The sequence below is a fragment of the Eulemur rufifrons genome, chromosome 16, assembly GCF_041146395.1.
Source record: "Eulemur rufifrons isolate Redbay chromosome 16, OSU_ERuf_1, whole genome shotgun sequence".
Classification (NCBI taxonomy): domain Eukaryota; kingdom Metazoa; phylum Chordata; class Mammalia; order Primates; family Lemuridae; genus Eulemur; species Eulemur rufifrons.
The window spans coordinates 80,191,022-80,215,471 of NC_090998.1; the positions used below are offsets into that span (position 1 = coordinate 80,191,022).

The following is a 24,450-nucleotide window of genomic DNA, read 5'->3' on the forward strand; positions in this document are numbered from 1 at the left end:
TTGGTGTCAGTACCTGGCATCTCATGAGCATTCAATAAATATCCCCAATTTTTTGGATACCCTTCAGCCAAAGTAGAGGAAACCAATTGTCCTTCCGCTATGGGGGTTGTGGCCTTCGTAATTTCCAAAGTATATTCACAGACATTTTTTTTCAGTTAATTATTTTTCCTCTCACCAATCCCCTCAAGATCAAAATAGCAGCAAGAATTCTTATTTTATAGATTATAAAATTGAGGATCAAAGAGCATAAATGATTGGCCAAAAGCATCCTAGCTAACTTAAAGTGGAACCAGCACTTGCATCCACATTGCCCACTGCCACTGCCGCGTGCCTACGTGACACTGTCCTCGTCCAGCTCTGGGTGACAGGAGCTTCCCCTTCAGAGAACTAAACCAAAGAGCTGAGGTCCAAGATAGACCTTCAGGATTCTCCATGGCAAAGTTGTTTATAAATTGTTGATCATAGCCAGAATCTTAATCAAGATTAATTAAGTCCTTAATCAACCCATCTAGGTATTAATCAGGGACACTTGTTTGTGTTTTCCAATGTTCTTGATTTTTAAGTGTTTCTTTTCTTCCATACTAGGGGGATTGTGGGAGCTGCATCAATACTCCCAGCTGCCCAAGGTGGAGTAAACCAAAGGTAATTAAGAATGCAATGATGTTTGGAGAGCCATAGATTTGTTTCATTATCAGACCTCTATTTGGGTGTGTGAGAGGGTGTGTGTGTGTGTGTGTGTGTGTGTGTTGCGTAAATGTCATTTGTGTCATTTTTCCAACAACCAAGCCAAAGAGGTGAGAGATGGACATTCTGTCAACCTACTACCCCCATCTCTTAGGACTGTCTAGAAAAGTCATGGGATTGTAAGCCTAGAAGGGACTTCAAGGATAATTACAATTTTAAAAGTAATAGCTACATTTTGTTGGCTATTGTCCATGTCTCAGGCTTTGTGCTGAGCTCTTTATATATTCATTGTCCCTATTCCTCATTATCTTGCTTGTAGGAAGCTATTATTACCTGTTTTTATGAAAAAATGAGTCTCAGAAAGGATAAGCAATTAGCCCAAGGCCACACAGCTAGTAAGGAGCAATGCTAGTATTAAAGCTCAGAAAGCAATGGAGAGTAGTGGTTAAGCCAATAAAATTTGGAGTCCACAGGTATGCAGTCAGATTCCAGTAACTTTTGCCAAGTCACATGATCTATGAGTTTTGTTTCTGTAAAATGGAGCTAATGACAATTCTATAAGCAGTTAGTAGGAAAAGTAAATTAGGAAAAGTAAAATGTGAGTACATGTAAGTGCCTGGCACATAGTAAGTGCTCATAAAATATTGTTTTTTATTACGTATTCCAAAGTCAACCTCTTTTTTTTTTTTTTTTTTTAGACAGAGTCTCACTCTGTTGCCCAGGCTAGAGTGCCGTGGCATGAGGCTAGCTCACAGCAACTTCAAATTCCTGGGCTCAAACAATCCTCCTGCCTCAGCCTCCCGTGTAGCTGGGACTACAGGCATGTGCCACCATGCCCCACTAATTTTTTCTATATATTCTTAGTTGTCTAGCTAATTTCTTTCTATTTTTAGTAGAGACGGGGGTCTCACTCTTGCTCAGGCTGGTCTTAAATTCCTGATCTTGAGCGACCTTCCCGCCTTGGCCTCCCAGAGTGCTAGGATTACAGGCGTGAGCCACCACGCCCGGCCCCAAAGTCAAGTTCTTTCTACTCTACTAGAAAAACCTATAACAAAATAAAATGTAATTCATACCCTCCTTGCTGCACACCCTTCCATGATAGGAAGCTCCCTCCCCTCTCTCCCTCCCTGGGCATAGGCACCATTTGCAAGCCACTGTAAGGGTCAGAAAGTTCTTCAGTTCTTCTTCTTGAGTCTGGAGAGAAATCTTCCCGTGGACTCTAGCTCTGCCCCTTCCCCATCCATGTGCTTCTGCCATTGGCCTATTGACTCCCCTAAGAAGAATACTGCCTTTAAAAAAAAAATTTTTTTTTTTAAAATAGCTGGCTCCCATTGGAAGTCCCATTTTCAACTCTGGCAGTATCTGAGATCGTCCACTGGGGGGCGAGCTAGAGACCCAGAGCCCCTGTCCCTGTCATGGAAGGTGGAGGGATGGTCCGCTCTCTTCCTTCAGGGTGCGAAGCAGAAGTGTCTCTACAACCTGCCCTTCAAGAGGAACCTGGAAGGCTGCCGGCAGCAGTGCAGCCTGGTGATACAGCTCCCCAAGTGCTGCAAGGGCTACTTCGGGCGAGACTGTCAGGGTGAGGGCACCTCTTCCTGCCTCGTGACTCTAACAGGATTGTGTTCTCACTGGGGGAACCACTGCTACTGATCATTCCCAGACCCCAAAGCAATCACTCTGGAGAGCTGTGTATCATTCCTCCTACTTTGTCCATTTGGCATATTTGGGGATCTTTTACCAAATTGAGATTCTACCGGATGTGTATTATAATTGTGTTTCTGATGGTGCTAAAGACACCATATTTCATTTTTGATGCTGCTCAATATCCATGATGCTGATAAGCTTGTCTGTTTCAATGCATTCGATACGATCTCCCTTGGCAGGTGATACACTGTTATGGCACCTGTGGGCCAAAATTTCCTGGGAGCCTCCCTGCTTTAGGACATATGGCATTGTCCTCCCTCCATTACCTGACCAGGAAAGGGCTCTTTGCCAAAGGGCATTTGGGCCCATCCTGAAACCCGTGTGTCAGCTACAACTTCTAGCCAGTAATACATCAACAGCAGCAGCATGACAAATGCCTATAGGATACTTCCCATGTGCCACACATTGTTCTAAGTAGGCACATTTATTGAGTGTTTTTTCCCATGGATAACAATACATTTACTCTAGGCAGCAACCATTAGGGACTAGGTTCCACTGTTGCACCCACTTTGTAGATGAGAAAACAGAGTCACAGAGAGGATAAGAAGCAAGCCTGGGGTTCCACAGTCTGCCTCCAGCAGCCGTGATTTGCACTACCGTGCATGCTCCATCACTGCACCCTCCCTGAGGGCACTCCCTCTGGATTGAGGGTCCACGCAGTCACCCAGCGCCACCCCCGACATGAAAGTGTGGCCCATTCATAAAAATCAGTGTCATTCGTTATATTTGTTCAGTGCTTTATATTTGCAAAATACTCTTATCGTCACAATAACAATGTGATATAGGTCAAACAGGCACTATATTATCATCACCATCGTCCTCTTCATCATCATCACCTAGAGCTGAGAGAACTAAAGCTCAGAGCAAGTTCGTTACTCAGCCCAGATCTACTCAAATCCAAGTCTGCCGACCCTCAAATACAGGGCCCAGTTCAATATGTCACTCTGCCAAGGAAGAATCGTGTCAGAGCATTGAAGTTCTTATCTCCTAGGCCAGCGGCTTGCCCTAAATATCCACTGTTACCCAGGGCCACAGTCCCTCTGGGCTAATGGAGGTCAGAATCCACAGCACGTTAGCAAAGGTGCTGAGTTGCTCTGGGCCTGGAAGCCTGTTGAGTTGCTGCTGTTTCTTCTCTTCCAGCCTGCCCTGGAGGACCAGAGACCCCGTGCAACAACCGGGGTGTCTGCCTCGATCACTACTCGTCCACCGGAGAGTGTAAATGCAACACCGGCTTCAACGGGACAGCGTGCGAGCTGTGCTGGCCGGGCAGATTCGGGCCTGACTGTCAGCGTATGTGGTGCCTTCCCCGTGCGGTCACCTGGTGTCTAGCTGCCCTCACCCACGTCATCCATCTAGCCTGGAAGCATCTTCTTATCTTTTCTCCTGGCCACCCACCTCCCATCTGCCTGCCCTGAGCGCCTTTTTCCTCCTCGCATGTGTTCCCAGTTTCCATCCCCCGAGGAAGCCTCTCCTCTAGCAGTGACACGTCCCCAGCAGGCACCGAGGCAAGCTGTGGCTGTACAACATTCGGTCATTCAGTCATTCAGCCAACACGTGTTCACTGAGTCCTTACTAATATTGCTAGCTAACATCTATCAAGTGCCTACTGTGTGCTGGGCACGTGTTTTACCATTGAATCCTCATAACAACCCTTTGAGATAGATACCATTATTGTCCCCAATCAGCAGATGAAATGCACCAAGTCACAATGAGGTTAAATGATTTGCTCAAGAACAGGAATTGTTCTAAGGTTTAGGAATATGTGGTTTAGCAGAGAGGGGGACAAAATCCCAGCTTTCAAAAAGCTTATGGAAACAAAAATTTTTTAAAATAGTTATAAAGGTTATAAAGACAAAGAAGCAGGTGACAGGATCAAGAATGGAAGGGGACTGTCTCAGAAGACATCTCACACCGGGCACATCTGAGTAGAGACCTAACAGACGGGAGGAGGCCGACATGCAGCTACCAAGAGCAGGCCAAGCAAACTTTCAGCAGTGTTGGAAAAGTACCATGACTCCGCTGTCCAGCATCATAGCCACTAGCCATAGGTGGCTGTCGAGCACTCAAAAATGTGTGCCTGAAGAACCGAACTTTTAATTTTAATTAGTTTAAATTTCAATAGCCACATGTAGCTAGTGGCCACTGTACTGAACAGCACAGACCAGCAGATTGGCTTTCCGGGAGGAGAGATGAGCATGTGCAAAGGTCCTGAGGCAGGAGCAGGTCTGACATGCAAGGAACAGCAGGGAGGCAGGGCAGCTGAGCAGAGTGGGAAGAGAAGAGGAAGAGATGAAGGAAGTGAAATCAGAAGGTCACCAGGGTCCAGATTACATAGGAACTTCTCGTCCAGAGAAAGGTCTTCAGCATCTATTCTAAGTGTGACAGAAGGCCAGTGAAGGATTGTGAACAAAGGAGTGTCATGAACAGATTAGAATGATCACTACGGCTGCCCTGTGGAGGGTACACTGTAGGGAAGCAGGCACAGAGCAGGGCCCCTTTGGGGAAGATGGTGCAACAACCTAGGCAAGAGCTAATGGTGCCTGGGGCTGGCACAGTAGTGCTGGAGGGGGTGAGAAGTGGTGGAATTGGTACATATTTTACAATTTTAGTTTTAAATAGATTTCTCCATCAGGAAGCCCTAGATGAGATTCTATCCCCCTATGTTCTATTACATTGGCCGTGATACCCTCTACTGTGATTGTAACGTTCACCACGTTTATAATTACACGTTCAACAGTTGGTTACTCTCAGACCATAAGCACCAAGAGACCAGGAACCTTCTCTTGTAACCTTATAGTTTAGCAGTCCCCAGCCTGAGATAACCACTGAGTAAGTTATTAATAATTTTTAAATGTTTGAATGAATGAATGACCATGGCATAAGCACAGGGCCTCCCACCCTGAAAATGCAGCCAGCAGGTGGTCAGCGGGCTGGCTGTTGGGTTTCAATCTCTGATCGCTGGTTACTGATCACACTGTAATTTGTTTTACAGCCTGTGGCTGCTCGGACCACGGACAGTGCGATGATGGCATCACAGGCTCCGGGCAGTGCCTCTGTGAAACGGGGTGGACAGGACACTTCTGTGACACCCAGGCAGGTCTGTCATGGGGGTGGCTAGCCGCTGGTGGCACCTGGTGGCACCTGGTGGCAGCGGACCCTCCCGAGAGTGTCCAAGTGCGGTTGGGGGTCTGAGTGACATTTGAAAAAAAATGACAAAGCAGGTGTTCTCATTTCCACGTAGAAAAGACGATTTGGATCTGTGGTCCTGGGTGTCAGGAGGTTGGTGACTTAAAAGAAAACTAGATGAAAAGATTTAACTCAAACCCATAAAGCCAGCATGTCCTCTTGTGCAGTTAGAGAAGGACCCACCTCAAGCACAGAATCCCAGGCTCAGGCAAGCACGGCACATTTTCATGGTGGTTCTCGGGCCCAGATGGGTGCTGACACAGAGGCTGAGTGGTTTCATAGACAACGGCAGTCTCTGGAGTCCCAGACCAGGGACTGACCCCTGCTGCTTCTGCATACCAGATGAGTGGCCTTAGAGGAGCCACCCTCTCTGGGCCTTGCCATGCTCATCTGTAAAAAGAAGTGTGTAGTCTGTGAGGTGCTCAGAAACAGCGGCTTCTGGTATCGTTGTCATCATTATCATCGTTGTCATGTTTTGATCCTTACTAAGCAGCCGTTTCTGAGGTCTCCCCGTACCCCAAGCCCTATGTTCTGGAAGGTCTGAGATGCGAAGGATAAATGATCCAATGGGAATCACTGTCATTTCGTCCTCCCTGGGCTCAGAGGGCAAGACGAGGCTCTTGCTATGGGCTTCAGCAACCTGAAGTTTCAGGAGTCCCCACAGTATGGCTAATTCAGTTCGTCCTATTCCCCCTCCTCCGCTAAACACCCCGTGGTTTCACACCACCCGTGCGCACCGCAGCCCCTCCAATCACCAAAGCGTAGACTTCTCCCTAGCTTGGTGGTGCCCTCAGAAAGCCATGGAATTTCCCCTCCAATTTCACCATCTGCATCTGGAGTCCCATGTCCTTAGGGCCAGAGAGCTAATTTGCCAAGTTCATCCCTGCTAGCAAGTTTTGAGGTATCAGGTTTTAATTGGTTGCCCCTAAAGGTAACATATTTGCGTTTTAACCTGGATAATGTCACAGAGATAAGGTGTTAATATAAAGGAGTGATCTTAGACCCTCAGAATCTCCAGGCTGGATGGGGACTTAGCAAATCACCCCATCCTCCTGCTATACAGGGCTCTTATGAACACAGTGGCAGGCTGGGGACAACATCTTAGGAAATCTCCTTGGGTGTCCCCACTGTTGACACCAGGGGTGCAGGATGAATGGTGGCCTCTTTCCTTGCAGTTCTGCCCCCCGTGTGCACACCTCCTTGCTCTGCTCACGCCACCTGTAAGGAGAACAACACGTGTGAGTGTAACCTGAACTACGAAGGCGACGGAATCACGTGCACAGGTGAGTCCCTTCGTGCACATGTGAAGTAGCACCGTGGGGCAGGAGAGGAGCAGGACTTGGTCTCCACTGTGGCTCTTCTACTTCCTGCCTGGGCTACATCAACAATACCTACCCACTCTGTGACTCAGTTCCCCTGGTGGGTTTGCTCATGCTTGACCTGCTCATCTACCAGGTCATGGGGTTAAAATTGCTTTGCAAACTGAAATGCACTTTATTTTATGGTATTTTTCTAACTCTACAAGTAATCCACTCTTTAAAAAATACAGAAAATACACTACACTATTTTTTTTTAAAAGTTAAATCTACGCATACTCCCACCACTCAGTGAGAACCACTGTGAACATTGCAATGTCTGTCTGTAGCAGTTAGGATATAGGTTCAGCCGTACAGAGACCCAAATCAACAGTGGCATAAACAAGACAGATGTTTCTTTCTGTCTCAGATAACAGTTTGGAGGGAGGCATCCAGGCCTAACACACAGTTTCATCCTGAAAGGTCATCTGGGGGCCCAGACTCCTTCTATCTTGTTGCTCTGCCTTGCTCACTTGCCTGGCCTGAGATGGCCACTACCGTAGGCATATCCCGGGAAGCAGGATGGAAGAGGGAGAGAAAGGAGGCAAACCTCCTTCCCTTTAAGAAAACAACCTAGAAGCTGCTAAAAACCATGTCTGCTCCCATCCCATTGGCAGGAACCTCATCCTCAGTCACACCTAGCTGTACACCTAGCTGTATGTAGTCTTTTGTTGGACAACCATGAGCCCAGTTAGAAATCTATGACCATAGAAAATTGAGAGAATAGGTATTAGGGGAAAGTTAGCAGTCTCAGCCACGTGTACTTTCTAATGTTTTTCATGAATAAATAACTCATACAGAAATATATACTTTCTTTACACAAATTAGATCTTGCCATACCTGCTGCTACAAGGTATTCCAGAAGTGGTCAGGACTAGACAATGGCAGCAAAGACCCAGGTTCTTTCTATCCTGCCATCCCCAGGGTGAGGCTTTTTGTCCTCATATTTATTCTCCCAGGATCTCGAGTGGTTGCCACAACTCTATGCATAAATGCAGGCGGGAGAACTTGGACGGCTTTCCAGCTACTCCTGAGGCTAGAACTAATCTATGGTTGGGTTGAAATTTGGGAGGTCGTGAAAACAAAGGCCGTGAGAGGAAGTAATAACACAGTGGGGAGAGCATGGTCTTTGGACCCCAACCAACCTGGGTTTGCATCTCAGCCCTGCCACCTCTGTCTGTCTTACCTCTGTACATTTGTCAGGTCAGTCAAGCCCTCTGAGTCTCAATTTGTTCATCTGTGCAACAGAGGTGACAATGTCTATCTCACAAGGTGCTCAATAATTGCAATAACTCTACACATATACCCATGCTCACACACACACAAACAAACTCTGTCCTAACATTAAAAACCCAAACTCATTCTGAAAATTACTACCAAAGTGGGACCCAGAGGTATGTGACAAAGGGGCCAGAAGTGGACAGATGTGATCAGGCCTGGTCTATGAGGGTGTCATGTTGCAAAGGCCAGCATGGAGGGCACGGGACATGGAGAGAGAAGACACCAACACGTGAGGGCCCATTTACTGGTGCTGGGGTGACCCATGCCGCTGACCCGAAGCCCCAGTTACATAGATGGGGGCAAGCTGAGCCCTCTCTCCCGGCTCTTGCAGTTGTGGATTTCTGCAAACAGAACAACGGGGGCTGTGCGAAGGCTGCCAAGTGCTCACAGAAGGGCGCGAAAGTGTCCTGCAGCTGCCAGAAGGGCTACAGAGGGGACGGCCGCAGCTGCACAGAGATAGACCCCTGCACGGATGGCCTCAATGGGGGGTGTCATGAGCATGCCACCTGCAAGATGACAGGCCCGGTGAGTCACTCTCCCCTGGGGAAATTTGGGAGCAGCCCCCTGTGGCTCTCTCAGCCTCACCTCTCCACCTTCTGGGCTCTGCTTACCATTCAACCTCTTCCTACGCTTTCTTCCCACCGCAGTCTGTTTCAAGTTCAAAGTCAGTGTACTAAATACAAGGTGGTATCCTAGGCAGAAAAAGGACATTCATGAAAAAATTGGCACAGTCCACATAAAGTCTCCAATTAAGTTAAGAGTAATATGCCAACATTAATTTCTTGGTTCTGGCAAATGTGCTATGGTTATGTTAGATGTTAACATTAGGGGACACTGGGCAGAGTGTAGAGGGGAACCCCCTATGTTATCTTTGCAACTTTTCTATACATCTAAAAATTACTTAAGATAAAAGGTTTAATAAAACAAAAAAAAAACTTGGTAAGAAAAGTGCAAGTTTGAGCCCTCACTCAAGTCTTTTCAGAATGGGGTCCTTGACCCCCCGTTTGTCCGATAGGGAGAGAAGATGGCATGGGAGAATGTCTGTTCATGCTTACAGACGTGGTCTGAGTCAGACCACCTTTGAGTCTGAGCTCCTGGACTGACAAGCTGTATGGCCTGGGGCTAGCTACCTCCTCCCTCTGAGCCTCAGTTTCCTCATTTGTAAAGCAGGCTTCATAGTAACGCAGACATCATAGGGTCGTTGTGGAGATTAAATGAAATCATTCATCGATTCAACCAGTGGTCATCTGGCACCCGCTATGCACTCCTGCAAGTCCCAGGGGTACGACAATAAAAAGACAGACTGGGTCCCTGCCTTCCTGGAGCTTATTTACAAGTAGAGGGAGGGGACGATGCGTAGGACAGAAAGAGATGCACAGAGTCCTTTCCGAGAGCACGAAGAGCTATGAATGAAGAACGTACATCAGGCCAATACGATAGAAGAGTCTGGAAAAGCTATTTTATGTAGGGTGGTCAGGGCAGGTCTCTGAGGAAGTGACTTTTGAACTGGAACGTAAAGGATGACATTTTGTCACAGGCCCGTGTAAGAGCAAGACGTAGCAGTTATTTCACCCCCACCAGGCAGGAGAGCACATTCTCTCTTCTGAACACCCCCATGCTGGACGGTGGTCCCCAGGGCACTCGGGATTCTAGGAGTCCTGGAAAAGGGGCGTTTTCCTCCTGTCCCACTCTCACCCGCAGGGCAAGCACAAGTGTGAGTGTAAAAGCCACTACGTGGGGGACGGGCTGGACTGTGAGCCGGAGCAGCTGCCCATCGACCGGTGCTTACAGGACAACGGGCAGTGCCACGCGGACGCCGACTGCACCGACCTCCACTTCCAGGGTCAGTGTGACCAGGGGCTTCTGGCCCACAGCACCCTGCTCTGCAGGCTTGGGGAAGGGATCTGGGGAAGGGGGTAGAAGAAAAACAAAACAAACCGTACCGCCCAGGCCCGGGGGAGGCAGCGGGCCTCCATAGCAGAGGGACAGAGAAGCTCAGAATTGGACTTTGAGCCGTCAGAACCAGGAGGGAGCTCAAAGGTTGTCTGTGATCAATTTTCCTAATACTTGCTTTTTCCAAGTTGCTTAGTAACACTTGCAGCCCTTGACTGGAATTGAATCTAAGCATGGTTTAGGGAGTTAAGTGACAAAGAAAGGGCTGCCACCTGCAGAAGCAATTTCTTAGCAGTGGTTTTGGTAGTAACACACTGATTGGTATAGACCCCATTTACTTCCAAGGATGGTTTGAATGGCTTGTTTTAAAGCGGCAGGTGTAAGAAAACTAAAAATCATAACACACAAAGGGAAAAGCCGCATGGAAGTACAGAGGCCCAGGGCTCAAGCGATCATCCTGCCTTAGCCTCCCAAGTAGCTGGCACGACGGGCAGGCACCACCATGCTCAGCTCATTTTTTTTTTTTAATTTTTTCAGAGATAGTTCTCGCTATGTTGCTCGGGCTGGTCTCAAACTCCTGCATTCAAGCTATTCTCCCACCTTGGCCTCCCAAAGCGCTGGGGTTACAGAGATGAACCACTGCGCCTGACCCATGATTTAATGTTAAGTTTAAAAAAGATTTCTGAAAACTATATCTGCAGTATCTTATCATATTTATAATATATACAGCACATAAATGAATAGGAAAAGAGACTGAAATGTGAAATTATGTCAAAATTAAAAGTTACCAAAAACTAAAGTAAAAATTTTGGAAGGAAATACACCAAAATGTTAGTTATGGGGTAATGATTATTTCCGGGGAGTAGGATTAAAGGTGATTTTTGTTTCTTTCTTTTTTTACTTTTCTGTATTGCTCTGATTTCTACAATGAACATATGCTATTTTTATCATTAGAAATGAAGTAAATATTTTAAATGATGTGATTCAACATAACTTAAAGGGGAAGTGGCTTCCAAATACACCCTGGGGTGCAGCTGGCCTTCCACTCTGAAAGTCCTTCAAAGTCATTCACTGGAAACAATGCCAGCCAGGTGGGCTCTCATGGACAGTTCCTTTCCTCCCCTGTCTAGATACCACCGTTGGGGTGTTCCATCTACGCTCCCCACTGGGCCAGTACAAGCTGACCTTTGACAAAGCCAGAGAGGCCTGTGCCAACGAAGCTGCGACCATGGCAACGTACAACCAGCTCTCCTATGCCCAGAAGGTGGGTTCCCAGTTAGCGGACACTGTTCAGGCAGAGTCTACAGGGGAGGAAGTTCAGCCTCTTCTTAAGATGGGGGAGACTTGGGCTGTCGCCTTCCTGGAGGGGAGCAGGAAGCTCCCGGAGCAATAACAATCATCACGTCCATTTGTCCGGCTTCTACTCTGTGTCAGGCACTGCGCAGGGTGCTTCCTTGACATTATTGTCCATCCTTACAACATCCCTGCAGGTAGGTGTCGCAATTGCCATTGTACAGATGGGGAAACCAGGCTCAGAATGGTTAAGTAAAGTGCCCAAAGTCACCCAGCAGAGAGGTGGCAGAGCCAGTATTCAAATGTAGCCCTGACTCCAAAAGTCTGTTCTCAATCATGATGTTCAACTACCAAGGCAGAGGCAGAGACTTGAGGTGCACATCTCACAGCCGGAAACCAGGAAGAGATCAATAACCGCAAGCCTAGGTAGGCTCTCCCTGAGCCCACAAAGCAGCCGGGTTTCTCTGGGATAGCCCAAGCTGTCTGTGGCCGGAGGGGCTGTGAAGGGAATGAATGGGAACTGCAAAGCTCCCAGCCACAGCAGGAAGGAAATGGAGCTGTCTGCGCAGGGCTGCTCCCTTAACCTCTAAACCCAGAAGCCCTGACTGTCCATTTGGAAAGGCCAGTACCTCCGAGTTCCAAGCTGGTGATTTCTCACTGGGAGCAGAGGAAATGAATGCCCACAAGATAGGATTTTAAGGCCCTTCCTCCAAGCTCCGTCACTCCCAAGTCTCTCTGCTTCTATTTGTACCTGTTATTTCTTTACCAAGGAACAAAACTTTTGATGTCAGCACCCAGCACCTTGAAGGGTCTGAATCTCTGCTCTCCTGCTTGCTGGTTGTGTCGCCTTGATCAAGCCATTGAAATCCCTGTCCTACCTGGCATGTTTGTGTAAGGACTAAATGTAATATGCCACATCGTAGGAACTCAATTTTTGAGATTATTAAGAGATCTGGAGTAGACTCCCTGGGTTTGAATCCCAGCTCTGCTACTTGCTAGCTGTGTGGCTTTGAGCAAGTTACATAACTTCTCTTTGCCTCAATTTCCACAATTATATGATAAGTATTAAAAAAAAGTCCCTACCTCATAGGGTTGATTGAGGGTTAAAGGTGTTGATACATGAAAAGCTCTTGCCAGAGAACCTGGCCCAGAATAAGCTCTCAATAAGTGCTATAATGATGACAGTGGTGATGGTGATGATGACGGCAATGATGATGATGTAATGATGATGAAGGTGATGACAACGATGATGGTGAATTAGAATTCCATCATTAATTATGGTTCTATCAACCCATTAATCAGAAGAATTTGCACCTGGGGTAAATAGCTGACAGCCAATCATGTCTCAAGAGCAGAGAGAAGAGAAAGAGTGTGAAGGACTCAGGCACCTACAAGAAAGAGAGGGCACCACTTTCATTCATCCAGTGGCTCAATTGATAAAACTTAAATGACCACCTACTGTGTGCCAGGCACAGGGGTACCATAGGCAAGATGGGACTGACTTCGTGGAGTTTATGGTTTGATGAGAAAATCAGACATAAACCAAATGATCCCACAACGAATATGAAATTGCTGCTCATCTGCGGCCACATCTCTGTCCCTGCAGGCCAAGTACCACCTCTGTTCAGCAGGCTGGCTGGACAGCGGGCGGGTCGCCTACCCCACCGCCTTCGCCTCCCAGAACTGTGGCTCGGGTGTTGTCGGGATAGTGGACTATGGACCCAGACCCAACAAGAGTGAAATGTGGGATGTCTTCTGCTATCGCATGAAAGGTACCTGCCCGGGCTACACTTCAGGTTCCAGGCCGTGCGGCTGCTGCGCAGTCCTCAGCCTGGCCAGCCACTCACCAAGGCGGGGCAGGGCAGCCAGGCCTCTGCCTCAGTGGGGTGGGGCCCTGTGTGCTCTGACCTCCAGATGTGAACTGCACCTGCAAGGTGGGCTACGTGGGAGACGGCTTCTCGTGCAGCGGGAACCTGCTGCAGGTCCTCATGTCTTTCCCCTCACTCACGGGCTTCCTGAAGGTATGTACCCTGTCTGCTCGGTTTCGCCTCCGGCAGGCAGAACTTGCCTCAAAGCGGGTATTGGAGGGCGAGTCCTTGAAAGTAGCCACAGGCTCACAGTCATGGTTAAGGGCATGGGCCCCGGATCACCTAGCCTAAATTTGAAGCTTGGGTTTGCCACCCACTTGTTGCATAACCTTCAACAAGTTATTTTCCTCTCTGGGCCTCAGTTTCCTCATCTGTAAAATGGAAACGAAGGTAGCACCAACCTCATAATTATGAAAATTAGATAAATTAATACCTGTGAAGCATTTAGACTTGTAGCCAGTATGTGGAAAATTCTATATTGGTGTTAGTTGGTATGATCATCTCTGTTTGCATCTAGAGCAGCTTAGGAGTCTGATCTGCGGGGATGAGACACACTTTTGCCTTCATGAGCAGGGTGGGCACAGTTAGCTGCGTCTGCCCTGTGATCACCCACTGAGCCAGAGCAGCATGCAGCCCGTTTGCAGTTTGCACTGCACTCATGCCGAGATCCTACAAGCCACGTCCAGTGAAGGGAAAGCCCCATTTGGAGGAGGATTTGGCGGTGACTGATCAAATAACTGAGCTGATAATAATGACAACAATAACAGCAGCTAATATTTCTTGAGCACTCACTTTGCACGGGGCACTGTCCTGAGCCCTTTGCAAGGACATTTCATTCAAGCCACAGAATGTAAGCTCCACAAGGGAAAGGATTTCCACTGCCGTGACCACCTTTGTCTCCCAGACACATCAGATAGTAGCTGGCACCTGCTGGCTGCCCCGTAAACACTTGTTAGAAGGAATGAATCCTCATGCAACCTTATGAGGTCACTTCTAATATTTCCATTTTTTAGATGAAGAAACTGAGGCTTAGCAAGATCAAGAGTAAAGCCTAACACCCTCAGGCTGGGCTCAAACCCAGCCTGCCTGGTGCCAGCCTCACTCTCATCCTTTATGGTGGGAACAAGGGCAGCCAGTGACTGGGCCACTGTCCCCAGCAGAACCCACAACCAGTGACCTCATGAGGAGAGGGGACTGGGCATGAGCACAGGGCTTGCAGGATCCACACAGGAGCTAGACCAAGCTGAAAATGGTGAGCCTTTGCCCAGGGACCAAAGGTATCTGTCTCACTAGTCTAAAACTCAGGGCTACCATGAATACACTAACAATAAACACCCACATTGACGTTTCTGCTGCATGGGAGCTTGGCTTGTGACAGCATTTCAAGCAAAGACAGTGTCAGAACAAAACCCTTCAGCAAATCGTTCCCCTTCTCTGGGCCTCAGTAGCACTGCCTGCGCAATGACAAAGTGAAACTGGGTGAGGTGACTTCTTGAAATTCGTTCAGTGACTATTTATTGAGCACTTACTATGTGCTCAAGATACATCAGTGAACTAAATAGGCAAACAAAATAAACAAGAAACGGAACAAGCCAGTAAATGGTATTGAAAGCTAGAAGGTGATAGATCCTATGGAAAAACCAAACGTGGTGCAGGGGTGGGAGCACCACAAGCTCCCTGTTCTGAGTGGAGGGATGGGGGCAGCATCAGGGAGAAGGGGACATGTGAGCAAAGCGTAAACAGAGGAGAGGGAATGGGCCGTGCAGATCTGGGGGGAGAACTTTCCAGGCAGAAGGAACACCGGGCAAAGAATGGACGTCAAGAGCATGGCGGGCAAGTCTGAGGAGCAGCAAGGAAGCCCAGCTGGCTAGAACAGGGCGAGCGAGAGGGGACAGCAGGGCACAGGCTCAGAGGGGCAACAGCAGCCAAATGTTTTCGACCTCAAGGGCCACTGGGGACACTTTCTTCCTCTGAGTGAAGCGGGGCTTTGCGGGGTTTTGAGAAGAGGAAACTCAAGATTTGACCTGCTCAGGCTGCCATGTTGGGGAGGGTCTGGGATGCGGCTGTGTCTTAGACCAGAGGATTCACTGAGGGAAGGAAAAGTCCTCCTAGAGCTCTTCCGAGGGGTAGTCGGAAGACACAGCACGGGAGCGGCCCTTGACTGGGGCTGACGACAGGAATGGCCCCAGGCAGGTGATGCCCTGCAAGCCTCTCCAGCTGCCGCGGTCCTCGCACGCCAGGGCTGGCCCGTCTGATGACTTCCTTGTCTCCCCAGGACGTGCTGGCCTATTCCAACCACTCAGCCAGAGGCCGGGCGTTTCTGGAGCACCTGACTGACCTGTCCGTCCACGGCACCCTCTTTGCGCCACAGAACAGTGGTCTGGTGGGAAATGAGGTGAGTCGGGTCCCTGGTGCCTGCGCTTTAGATTATTAGCATCTGTTATCATTCACCACGACAGTGCTGTGTCTGTCGCAGATTACCCCAAAACTCAGTGGCCACACATTTATTTAGCTCGCATTCCTGCGGATCAGCTGTCACTTCTCCTTCTGGCCATGCTGGGGTCTGAGACCAGCTGTCAGAGGCTCTGGCTGGCTGAGCGATGGCTCTGCTCCACAGGGCTGTCACCTCCAGCAGGCTAGGCTGGGCGTGTTCTCTGGGCACTGGCAGGGAGCAAGGGTGGCCAGAGAAAGCCCTGTCGTCCCCCCAGGTGCTTCTCAAGCCTCTGTTTGGTCGCATTTGCTAACATGCCCCTGGCCCAGCAGGTCACGTGGCTGAGCCCAAAGTCAGGGTGGGAGGCACTCAGAGTTCCATGGCAAAGGGCGAGGATATGGGGTGCAGGGTGAGAACCGGGGCCACTGATGCAGTCGGTCTACCACACAGTCACGGCACACGTGACGTGAGGAATTGGTGGTATATATTCAGTCCACCCACAGACGGCTGACCTGCAGGCTCTGACAGCCCCACCAGCCACCCCAGGGCCGAGAGGAGCAATCCTGTTGCCCATTCGAGACCCTCTCTTCCCAGGACACCACTGGGAAGCTCTGCTTTAGACATAAAGATGACTTTCAATCCCACATCCTAGCTAAAGGTGAGCCGCTGGCAGAGCCCAGACAGCCAAAAGCCTGAGAAAAACTTGACATTTCCTGATCTCCACCTGGATGCAGGAAGACCAAGGCCATGAGAAGTGATCTCTGGCATACTTGTTCTCTGTCACACTTATCATTAAAAAGATGAAATATTTTCCTTTGCATGCACCATTATTAAGGAAAAAGGAAAAAGACAAAATATTGTTTGGCTTTTAAAGACCATTGTTGTGTTTCTCCTTTCCTCTCAGACCCTGTCTGGGCGGGACATCGAGCACCATCTCTCCAATGTCAGCATGTTTTTCTACAACGACCTTGTCAACGGTACCACCCTGCGAACTAGACTGGGAAGCCAGCTTCTCATCACCTCCAGCCAGGACCCGCTCCATCAGGTATGAAAAGTCTGGGGTTTCTGGGAGAACTGGAGGTAATGCATGCAAAGGGATACAGTAGGTGCTTAATAGATGGCAACTATTATAATGTGAAAATAAACTCTAAACCTGCAGCAGGGGGTGGTATTAACTGCACACTGATAATCAGGCAGCCCCTACCCCTTGGGAGACAGGCCAGCCTCTGCAGCTGGTGATGAGGAATGACAAGTGACCCCATTTTAGCCATCTGATTCCCCACCTTTGTTTCTGCCCACTTGTCAGTCTATCCCAGGCATTGCAGTGCACTTTGAAGTCAAATGACCCTGGGAGGAATCCCAGTTGTAAGAACTTAGGCAAGTTATCCAACTTTCTTGTGCCTCGGTTTCCTTTCTGAAAAGTGGGGATGATGGTGATGGTGTTGGTGTTGACGACGATGGTGATCATTGTCATTATGTTGATGGTGGTGATGTAGAGGAGGAAAAACTTCCTTCTACCCTCTTAGGGTTTGTGGCTGGGCCTGAGAATTAAACTGACATAAGACAGATTAATGGGAGAGAGGCACACACGTTGTATTTAATCTTTTATGGACACAAAGGAGTCCTCTTATGGAAAATGAAGACTCAAAGAAGCAGTTAGGACCAAGAACTTATACACTATATACTTTTAAATGAAAAAATGATAAATTTGTGGGGAAGTGACAAAGCAAAGGGGTTTGGGCTAAGGGCAGTAAATTGTGGGACAGTGACTAGGAAATAGATGAGGGAAACTAATGGAAAATAAGGATTATTTTGGTAGATTTATTTGTACAGATCCATTTTGGCATCAACTCCCAGTCTGCAATGATAAGCATGTTCTTCTCTTCTGGAACAGAAAAGGCATCTTTCTCATAGGAAATTTTATGACCTGCTTTTAGGTAGAGAGGAGGAGGTGAGAGACCCCTCCCCACATCTGCTGTTTCTCAAGTGGCTTCAGCTCAAAATAATCAGATACCAAAATGGCATATTTTGCGATGGCATGTTCTGAACCCCTTAAGTGATGATGGTGACGATTATGGTGATGATGATGGTGATGATGGTGGCGAGGATGATTATGGTGGTGATGATACTGATGATGATGGTTATGATTATGGTGGTGGTTATGATTTGGTGATGGTGGTGAATCTGATGATTATGGTGAAGGTGATATTGATGATGATGGTGATAATGATGGTGATGATGATTATGGTGGTGATGATGGTGATGGTGATGACAGTGCCGGTAGTGGTAGTGATGATGGTGATAACCATGATGTCTAAATCATAGCCTCAGTGATTCAAGGCTTGTGACATGCAGAGAATAGCACTGACATGTAGCAAGTGCTAAATAAGTATTGTTTTTTAATTTGTACACAATAAATAATTTTTATTATTGAAGAGCAGTAGTTTAGTGCTTCTTGAACTTTAATGTGCATTGGAATCACGTGGAGGTTTGTTAAAATGCAGATTGTGATTCAGCAGGTGGGGTGTGGGGCTTCAGCTTCTGCCCACACAATGAGCCAGTGGATCACACTGTGAGCTGATCACTTAAACAATCCCTTTTCTAACAGTGTAGTGTGATGTTCAAAGCGGTGGACCCAGAGTCCAGAGGCATGGGCTTTGCTACCCGGCTAGTCTTGGGCAAGCAATTGTCCTTCTGATCGCTCATATGTCAGACAAATGGGTTGGACAAATGACCCCTGAGGTCCCCTGCAGTCCTCAGGTCAGCTTGTTGGCACAAGGGCAACTAGCATGTTCTGGGCTGTCCAGACGGTGAGCAGAAGTCCGGTGCTGTCCATCAGTGAAGACAGGCCTGAAGCCCAGGCTCTGGGAGCCGAACGAGTTCCCTCCACAGAGCGCTGCCCACGTGGGGAGAAAAAGCCCGATGGCTGCAGATCTCTATCGGGTTCTTCTCATTTCCCTAGAAGGAGACCAGGTTTGTCGACGGAAGAGCCATTCTGCAGTGGGACATCTTTGCCTCCAACGGAATCATTCATGTCATTTCCAGGCCTTTAAAAGCACCCCCTGCCCCAGTGGTGAGTATGCGGGGTCCCTGGGGAGGGGCCAGGAGGAAACCAGTGTCCACTACCCAAGAGGCAAACTGTTGCTGGGAGCCCCATCCACCACCTCCCTCCTCTGGGGCCTGGAGGAAGCTTCCACTCCCAAGGCAGCTGGCTTTGGGTTGCCCAGCCCTGGCTCATCCCCGCCCCCAGGCATTTGGAGCACAGTGCCTGTCACCATTAGGATCTGTTTACTGAAAGGGGCAGGATGGGCCAATGGAGGGACCACTGGAGGAGGGTGAGAAATCCTGAACTCTGGGTTGCCCCCCACACACACTTCATAGTATCTCTGGGCCCCAATTTTCTCATCTGCAAAATTGGGCTCACATTGCCTCCCTCCCTGGGTTTTGGAAAAGACTGTAAGTTGATAGATGACTGCAAAATACTTAGAATAGTCCCCGGCACAAAGTACATGCTGTATAAAAGTTGGTTGTTGTTGTTTTAGTTAGTATTCTTTTTCCCCAAATCAGGAGGGAGGGGTGAGCTGCTGGCTGCTGGAAAGTTCCTTAAGCATGGTGGGTAAGCACATAAGCCCCAAAGCCAGATTAGTTTCAAAACCCACTTTTACCATTAACTGGCTGTGTGATTTGGACAAATCTTCAACCTCTCTGTGCCTCAACTACCGCACATAAAAATAGGAACAATAATAATTGTCTCTATGTCTTTGGGTTATTATAACACTTAAATGGGTTATTTCAGGAAAGGGGCTTAGAACAGACCCTGGCAGTAGTAAGGGCCAGATACGTGTTCACATATCATTACATTTATCCCAACTGGCTCCAAGATGTCTCAGGCCAGCAACAACGGGGTGAGCTCTGGCAGGTGAACCTCTTTTGGGGAATCACTAGTTTTAAGAATTGGCCTTGCCCTTGTATGTTCAGACTTCGACCCACCCTGGCCTGGTAATAGGGATGGTCCTTGCCATCTTCCTGGTCACCGGAGCCATTGCTTTTGCTGCTCGTTCTTACTTTCGGCTAAACCTGAGAACAATTGGCTTCCAGCATTTTGAGGTAAGAGAGAGAAAAATGGGACCATGATTGGGGGGGGGGGGTCCCTCCAAAATCCAGCCCCTGATCCAGGCCACTCCAGCTGACTGGCTGATTCAGGGGCCTTGCCCAGGAGTTGGCGCTTGGCACAGCGGCAGGGGCAGCCACCCTGCCCCATGCATGCTTCCTGCCTCCCGAGCGGCGTCTCTGTCCCTCGGAGGAGCAGCAGTGGCGGCTCCCAGCCCCTCCTATGACTGGGACAAGACTTGGTGAAGAGGGTGAGGGGCTGCCAGTAGCATAGACCCCGAGCCTCTGTGCTGGGGATTTGGCCTAGGAGTCACAGTCACCTTGGAGGATTCACTGCACAAGTGCTCACCACGATTTGGCTTGGGCTTCAAGACTTGTTCTGATGGCTGGGGGACAGGGTCAGGGACTTGCACAGCTAGAGGCTTCACGCTGCAGCCAGTGGAGCTCATTTCTCTCTATTTGAACAGGTGAGTATACATCAAGGTCGGCAGCAAGCTCTTGGCTGACCAGGTAGTGACCTTGGGAACCGGGCTAGGCAGCAGCACAACAGCTGAGCATCCTTCCCACGTACTTTGTCCTCTTCCCTGGCCCACCCTCTCCTGCTGCCGCCTCCTCAAAACACACTAGGAAAGGCTGTGCAGAGCTCCCCAAGCAGCAGTTTATGCCTTCTAACAGATACCTTGCATATTTATAATCTCCAGGTGCAAAGCTCAAAAACACAGTTTCAGCAAAGGTGTACATGCTGTATGATTTATTTCATATTAAGTTCAAGGATAAGTAGCACCACTCCAGGGTGATAGGAGTCAGAACAGTGGTTACCCTGGGTGAGAGGGGGTATTGGCAAACAAGGGGCACGAGAGCTCTTCCTTCAGGGGTGGAAACACCCTATGTGCTGATTTTGGTGGTGGTCACACCTGGGTAGATGTGCATAAGCTGTCACTGAGCTGAACCTTAAGGTTGATGCATTTTATTATATGTAAATCATATTGCAACAAAGTACTGTTAAAAAGAAAAAGCTTCCAGCAGCAGAGTGTGGCTCGCATCACCTGCCAACTTGGACGAGACACTCCTGCTCTGGCTGTCAGCCCTCACGCTTGTCTTTCCGAACAGTCGGAAGAGGATATTGATGTTGCAGCTCTTGGCAAGCAGCAGCCTGAGAACATCTCGAACCCCATGTACGAGAGCACAACCTCAGCTCCCTCAGAACCTTCCTATGACCCCTTCACGGTGAGTTTGCGATCTTGTCTAGGAACGGGTTCAGCTGGGGTACAGGGTAATGATGTCTTTCAGCAAATCTCAGTGGCAGGCTTTGCACCAAGGAAAGCTCACTTCTAGAACATGTGTCAGGCAATAAGCCTAGAAGGCAGCTTTGCAAGCTGACTGAAGCCAGTGCAGTTGTCCAGAGTTCCTGGTTCCTTTTGGGTAGGCAGCAGAATCCTCGAACAGTTAGAGGTAGGGGAGAACCAGAGGTTGCCCAACCTCAATCTCAGGACCAGCTGAGAGGACACAGTGAAAATCTGCCTTGGGCTGAATTCTGCCACAAGCATGTATGAGGTAGCAGGTGCAAAACAAGACATAAAGCCATAAAATAGTTTTCCTTTAGCTACCTTCTAAACTTACATTGACTGACATTGCTGTCCAAGACTTTTCTGCCTATTGTCAGAGCTGCTGCTTGTTTTTGTAGCTACTTTTCTTTGATGATTCCTTTTATAGCAATAGGTGAATGTTCTGTGCTGGTCTCCCAGGAAGGGACCATTTATCTCCACAGTCAGTGATCCCTTGGCTTAGTTGGGGCCTCCACTGACTTCAACTCAGAGGGACCCATTGTCAGGGTACCCCGTTCACACTGAATGTGGAAGGTATATACTGCCTGCAGTTTATTACTAGTTCTGGATTAAAAAATTAGGGATGAAACTTAATTTTTTCTTTTATATAATAATCAGAAAAATTGACAGCTAGTATGATGAGTGTCCTTGTTTACCTAGCAGACTGAGTTGACACCATAACTCAGGTCTAAGGAAACACTGGAATCCTGACTTGTGTGTGCCTACAACCCTCATGTAATAAAAACCAAAGGCAGATAACTGATGTAATTGTTTAGTGCACATATATATGTTATTTCCCCTGCAAGACTATAGTTATTGAATTTTTATATGTTGGCACTGAAACATTACAAAAATGTTTTTTGTACCATGTTTAAGCTCGTATAGTGCAATAGATATTATTATTTTTCTGAAGTAAACCAAAAGTAAATACCTTGTGATTCTTTGTGCCTGTGGTAGCAGATTTCATATAGTTACAATAGATTGAAAAATAACTAGATTGCAAATCACATCTTGTCTTTTGCCCTAACCATGTAAAAGTGGTCCACATTTCAAGGGTAAGTTCAGCTAAATTGCATTATTAACTATGAGGAGTTTATTCCTGTAAGCACTGTTGAGATCAGCTTCATTACAAGGCAGGGGGAAAATGTATACATCCTCTTGAAAGTGCCCGTGCCTTCCCAAGCAGCTGTCCTCTTCTGAGTCTCCATCAGCACCGTGCACAAGAGAGTCATCTGAGGCAGGTGAGGGAGTAACCTAGAAATAGGATTCAGCTAAACCTTCTGTTCAGGCCAGGTGGCAAAAATATTCTGGTAACAAGAATCCTAAGCCCGAGAAGAAAAGATGGCAGAGTGGTGGTGCCCTCCTGGATTCGTGCTCCCGGAGAGGAAGGCACGGATCTCGGCCTGCCACAACGCTAGAGGATCGCTCCCCCGCAAGAACTGCGGTGTGAATCCACGGAGAATTAGCGTAGGACACAGAGAGCAAGAAAAGACTGAGGTGAATGGGAAATAAGATCGTGAAATTCTGGAGAGTGCACGATGGACAATAGAGAGGGGAGCGGGGGACGGCTGTACCCGCCTCACCAGGGAGTGAGGTGGGTTCAGCCCCACAGGAAAGCGGCTTGTTCCCCCACTGACCTCCACACCCACTCAATTAGGGATCTGCCTGAAGTCAGTGCAGAATCACCGCGGGAGATGTGGGGCTCTGCGGAGAGGAGACATTAGTGGGAGGCATTTTGGACCCCAGAGTGCTGAGTGCGGACTGCAACTGGCGGGTGAGGGTCTATGAAAAGCTGCAGCGACAGGCGCCTAGCAGACGCCGAACTGTCTCCTTTACGTGGGCGGCTGGGCTCCCTCCGTCCCGGGCTCCTCTGGCCCCTGCCAGACCCTGAGCATTCACCCCCAGCGCCAGCGATCTGCAGACAGGCAGCGGCCATTGTTGGGGTCCACAGCCTAGCCCCTGCAGAGCGATTGGGTACCGAGCGGCTCTCTGGACGGCTCCCTCCCCTAGTCCCTGGACCCCCACTGGGAGCTCCGCCTTTGTGTGAACACTGAGTGCTTCCCCAGTTGCGAGAGAATGGAGCGTGGACCTTGCGGACATTGGGGCAGGGCAGACCATCGCCCGCGGGAGCTGCAGCGGCTGGGGCGCTGGGTGAACGAGGGCACCACCCCCTCCCCCTAGCCACTGTCTTTCGCGCAGAGAGAGGCAGAAACCACCTCAGGAGAGGAAGAGGCAAGGAAAGAGTCGCTTTCCATCTGCAATTAGAAAAGCCCAGTGTCTCAACTCTCAAACTGGTTTTGGGTCAAATTAATTCTCTGGGGCTGGACCCAACAGCAGCAGCCCCCCCCCCCAGGGGAGGTAGCAAAATCCTGAACAGCACACGAAGGGCTCCCCCTAGTACCAGAGGAGGCAACTTACCTGGTCTGCTACACTGCCTAAGATCAGCGTGCACAGCGTGCCTCTATCCAGACGAAAGCTGAAAGAAGGGATCTTAACAATTCATCCAGATGGGAAGGGCTCAGCGAAAGAACTCTGGGAGTATAAAGTATCAAGCTGAAACCTTGCCCTCAAAGAGGATTACTAGTTCTCCACCAATTGACACAAACCAGATTCAAAATAGCAACATGTCACAGGAAGAATTTCAAACAAGGATAATAAATAAGCTGAATATTATGCAAGAAAAAATGGATAACCAACACAAAGAAACCACAAAAAAGATCCAGGATTTGGAAGAAAAATTGACTAAAGAAATCGAAATATTGAAGAAAAATCAAACTGTACTCCTGGAAATGAAGAATTTATTCAGGGAGCTACAAAACACAGTGGAAAGTCTCAAGAGCAGGGTAGATCAAACAGAAGAAAGAATTTCAGAGATCGAAGATAACACTTCCCAATTAAATAAGTCAGTCACAGAGATAGAGCAAAGAAACAAGAGAAAAGAACAGAGTCTACAAGAAATGTGGGATTATGTGAAGAAGCCTAATGTGAGAGTTATTGGCATTCCTGAGGGTGAAGAAGACAATAAGCAAGGGTTGGATAAGCTATTTGAAGATATAATTGAGGAAAATTCCCCAGGCCTTGCCAAAACTCTAGATATACAGGTTCAAGAAGCTCAAAGAACCCCTGGGAGATTCATACCAAACAGGAAGACACCACATCATGCAGTTATCAGACTGACCAAAATATCCACTAAAGAGGCCGCCCTTTGCGCTGTAAGGAGAAAATAAACAAGTAACATACAAAGGAAAGTCCATCCGAATCACGCCAGATTTCTCAACTGAAACCTTACAAGCAAGAAGAGATTGGGGGCCCATTCTCAC

At 48.4% G+C, this 24,450-nt stretch overlaps 1 protein-coding gene across 1 annotated transcript in view; it reads left to right on the forward strand.

Moving 5' to 3' along the window:
- Positions 1–24,450, forward strand: part of STAB2 (stabilin 2) — a 146,691-nt gene that overhangs the window by 116,736 nt on the left and 5,505 nt on the right. Inside the window, exons 54-68 of the mRNA XM_069490760.1 lie at positions 586–642; positions 2,137–2,263; positions 3,529–3,678; positions 5,381–5,485; positions 6,750–6,857; positions 8,542–8,735; positions 9,912–10,053; positions 11,234–11,367; positions 13,003–13,168; positions 13,311–13,417; positions 15,540–15,659; positions 16,600–16,740; positions 18,658–18,768; positions 19,674–19,802; positions 20,916–21,032. Of these exons, the coding sequence (XP_069346861.1) occupies positions 586–642; positions 2,137–2,263; positions 3,529–3,678; positions 5,381–5,485; positions 6,750–6,857; positions 8,542–8,735; positions 9,912–10,053; positions 11,234–11,367; positions 13,003–13,168; positions 13,311–13,417; positions 15,540–15,659; positions 16,600–16,740; positions 18,658–18,768; positions 19,674–19,802; positions 20,916–21,032 (1,908 nt within the window). The remainder of the gene's footprint in view (positions 1–585; positions 643–2,136; positions 2,264–3,528; positions 3,679–5,380; positions 5,486–6,749; positions 6,858–8,541; positions 8,736–9,911; positions 10,054–11,233; positions 11,368–13,002; positions 13,169–13,310; positions 13,418–15,539; positions 15,660–16,599; positions 16,741–18,657; positions 18,769–19,673; positions 19,803–20,915; positions 21,033–24,450) is intronic.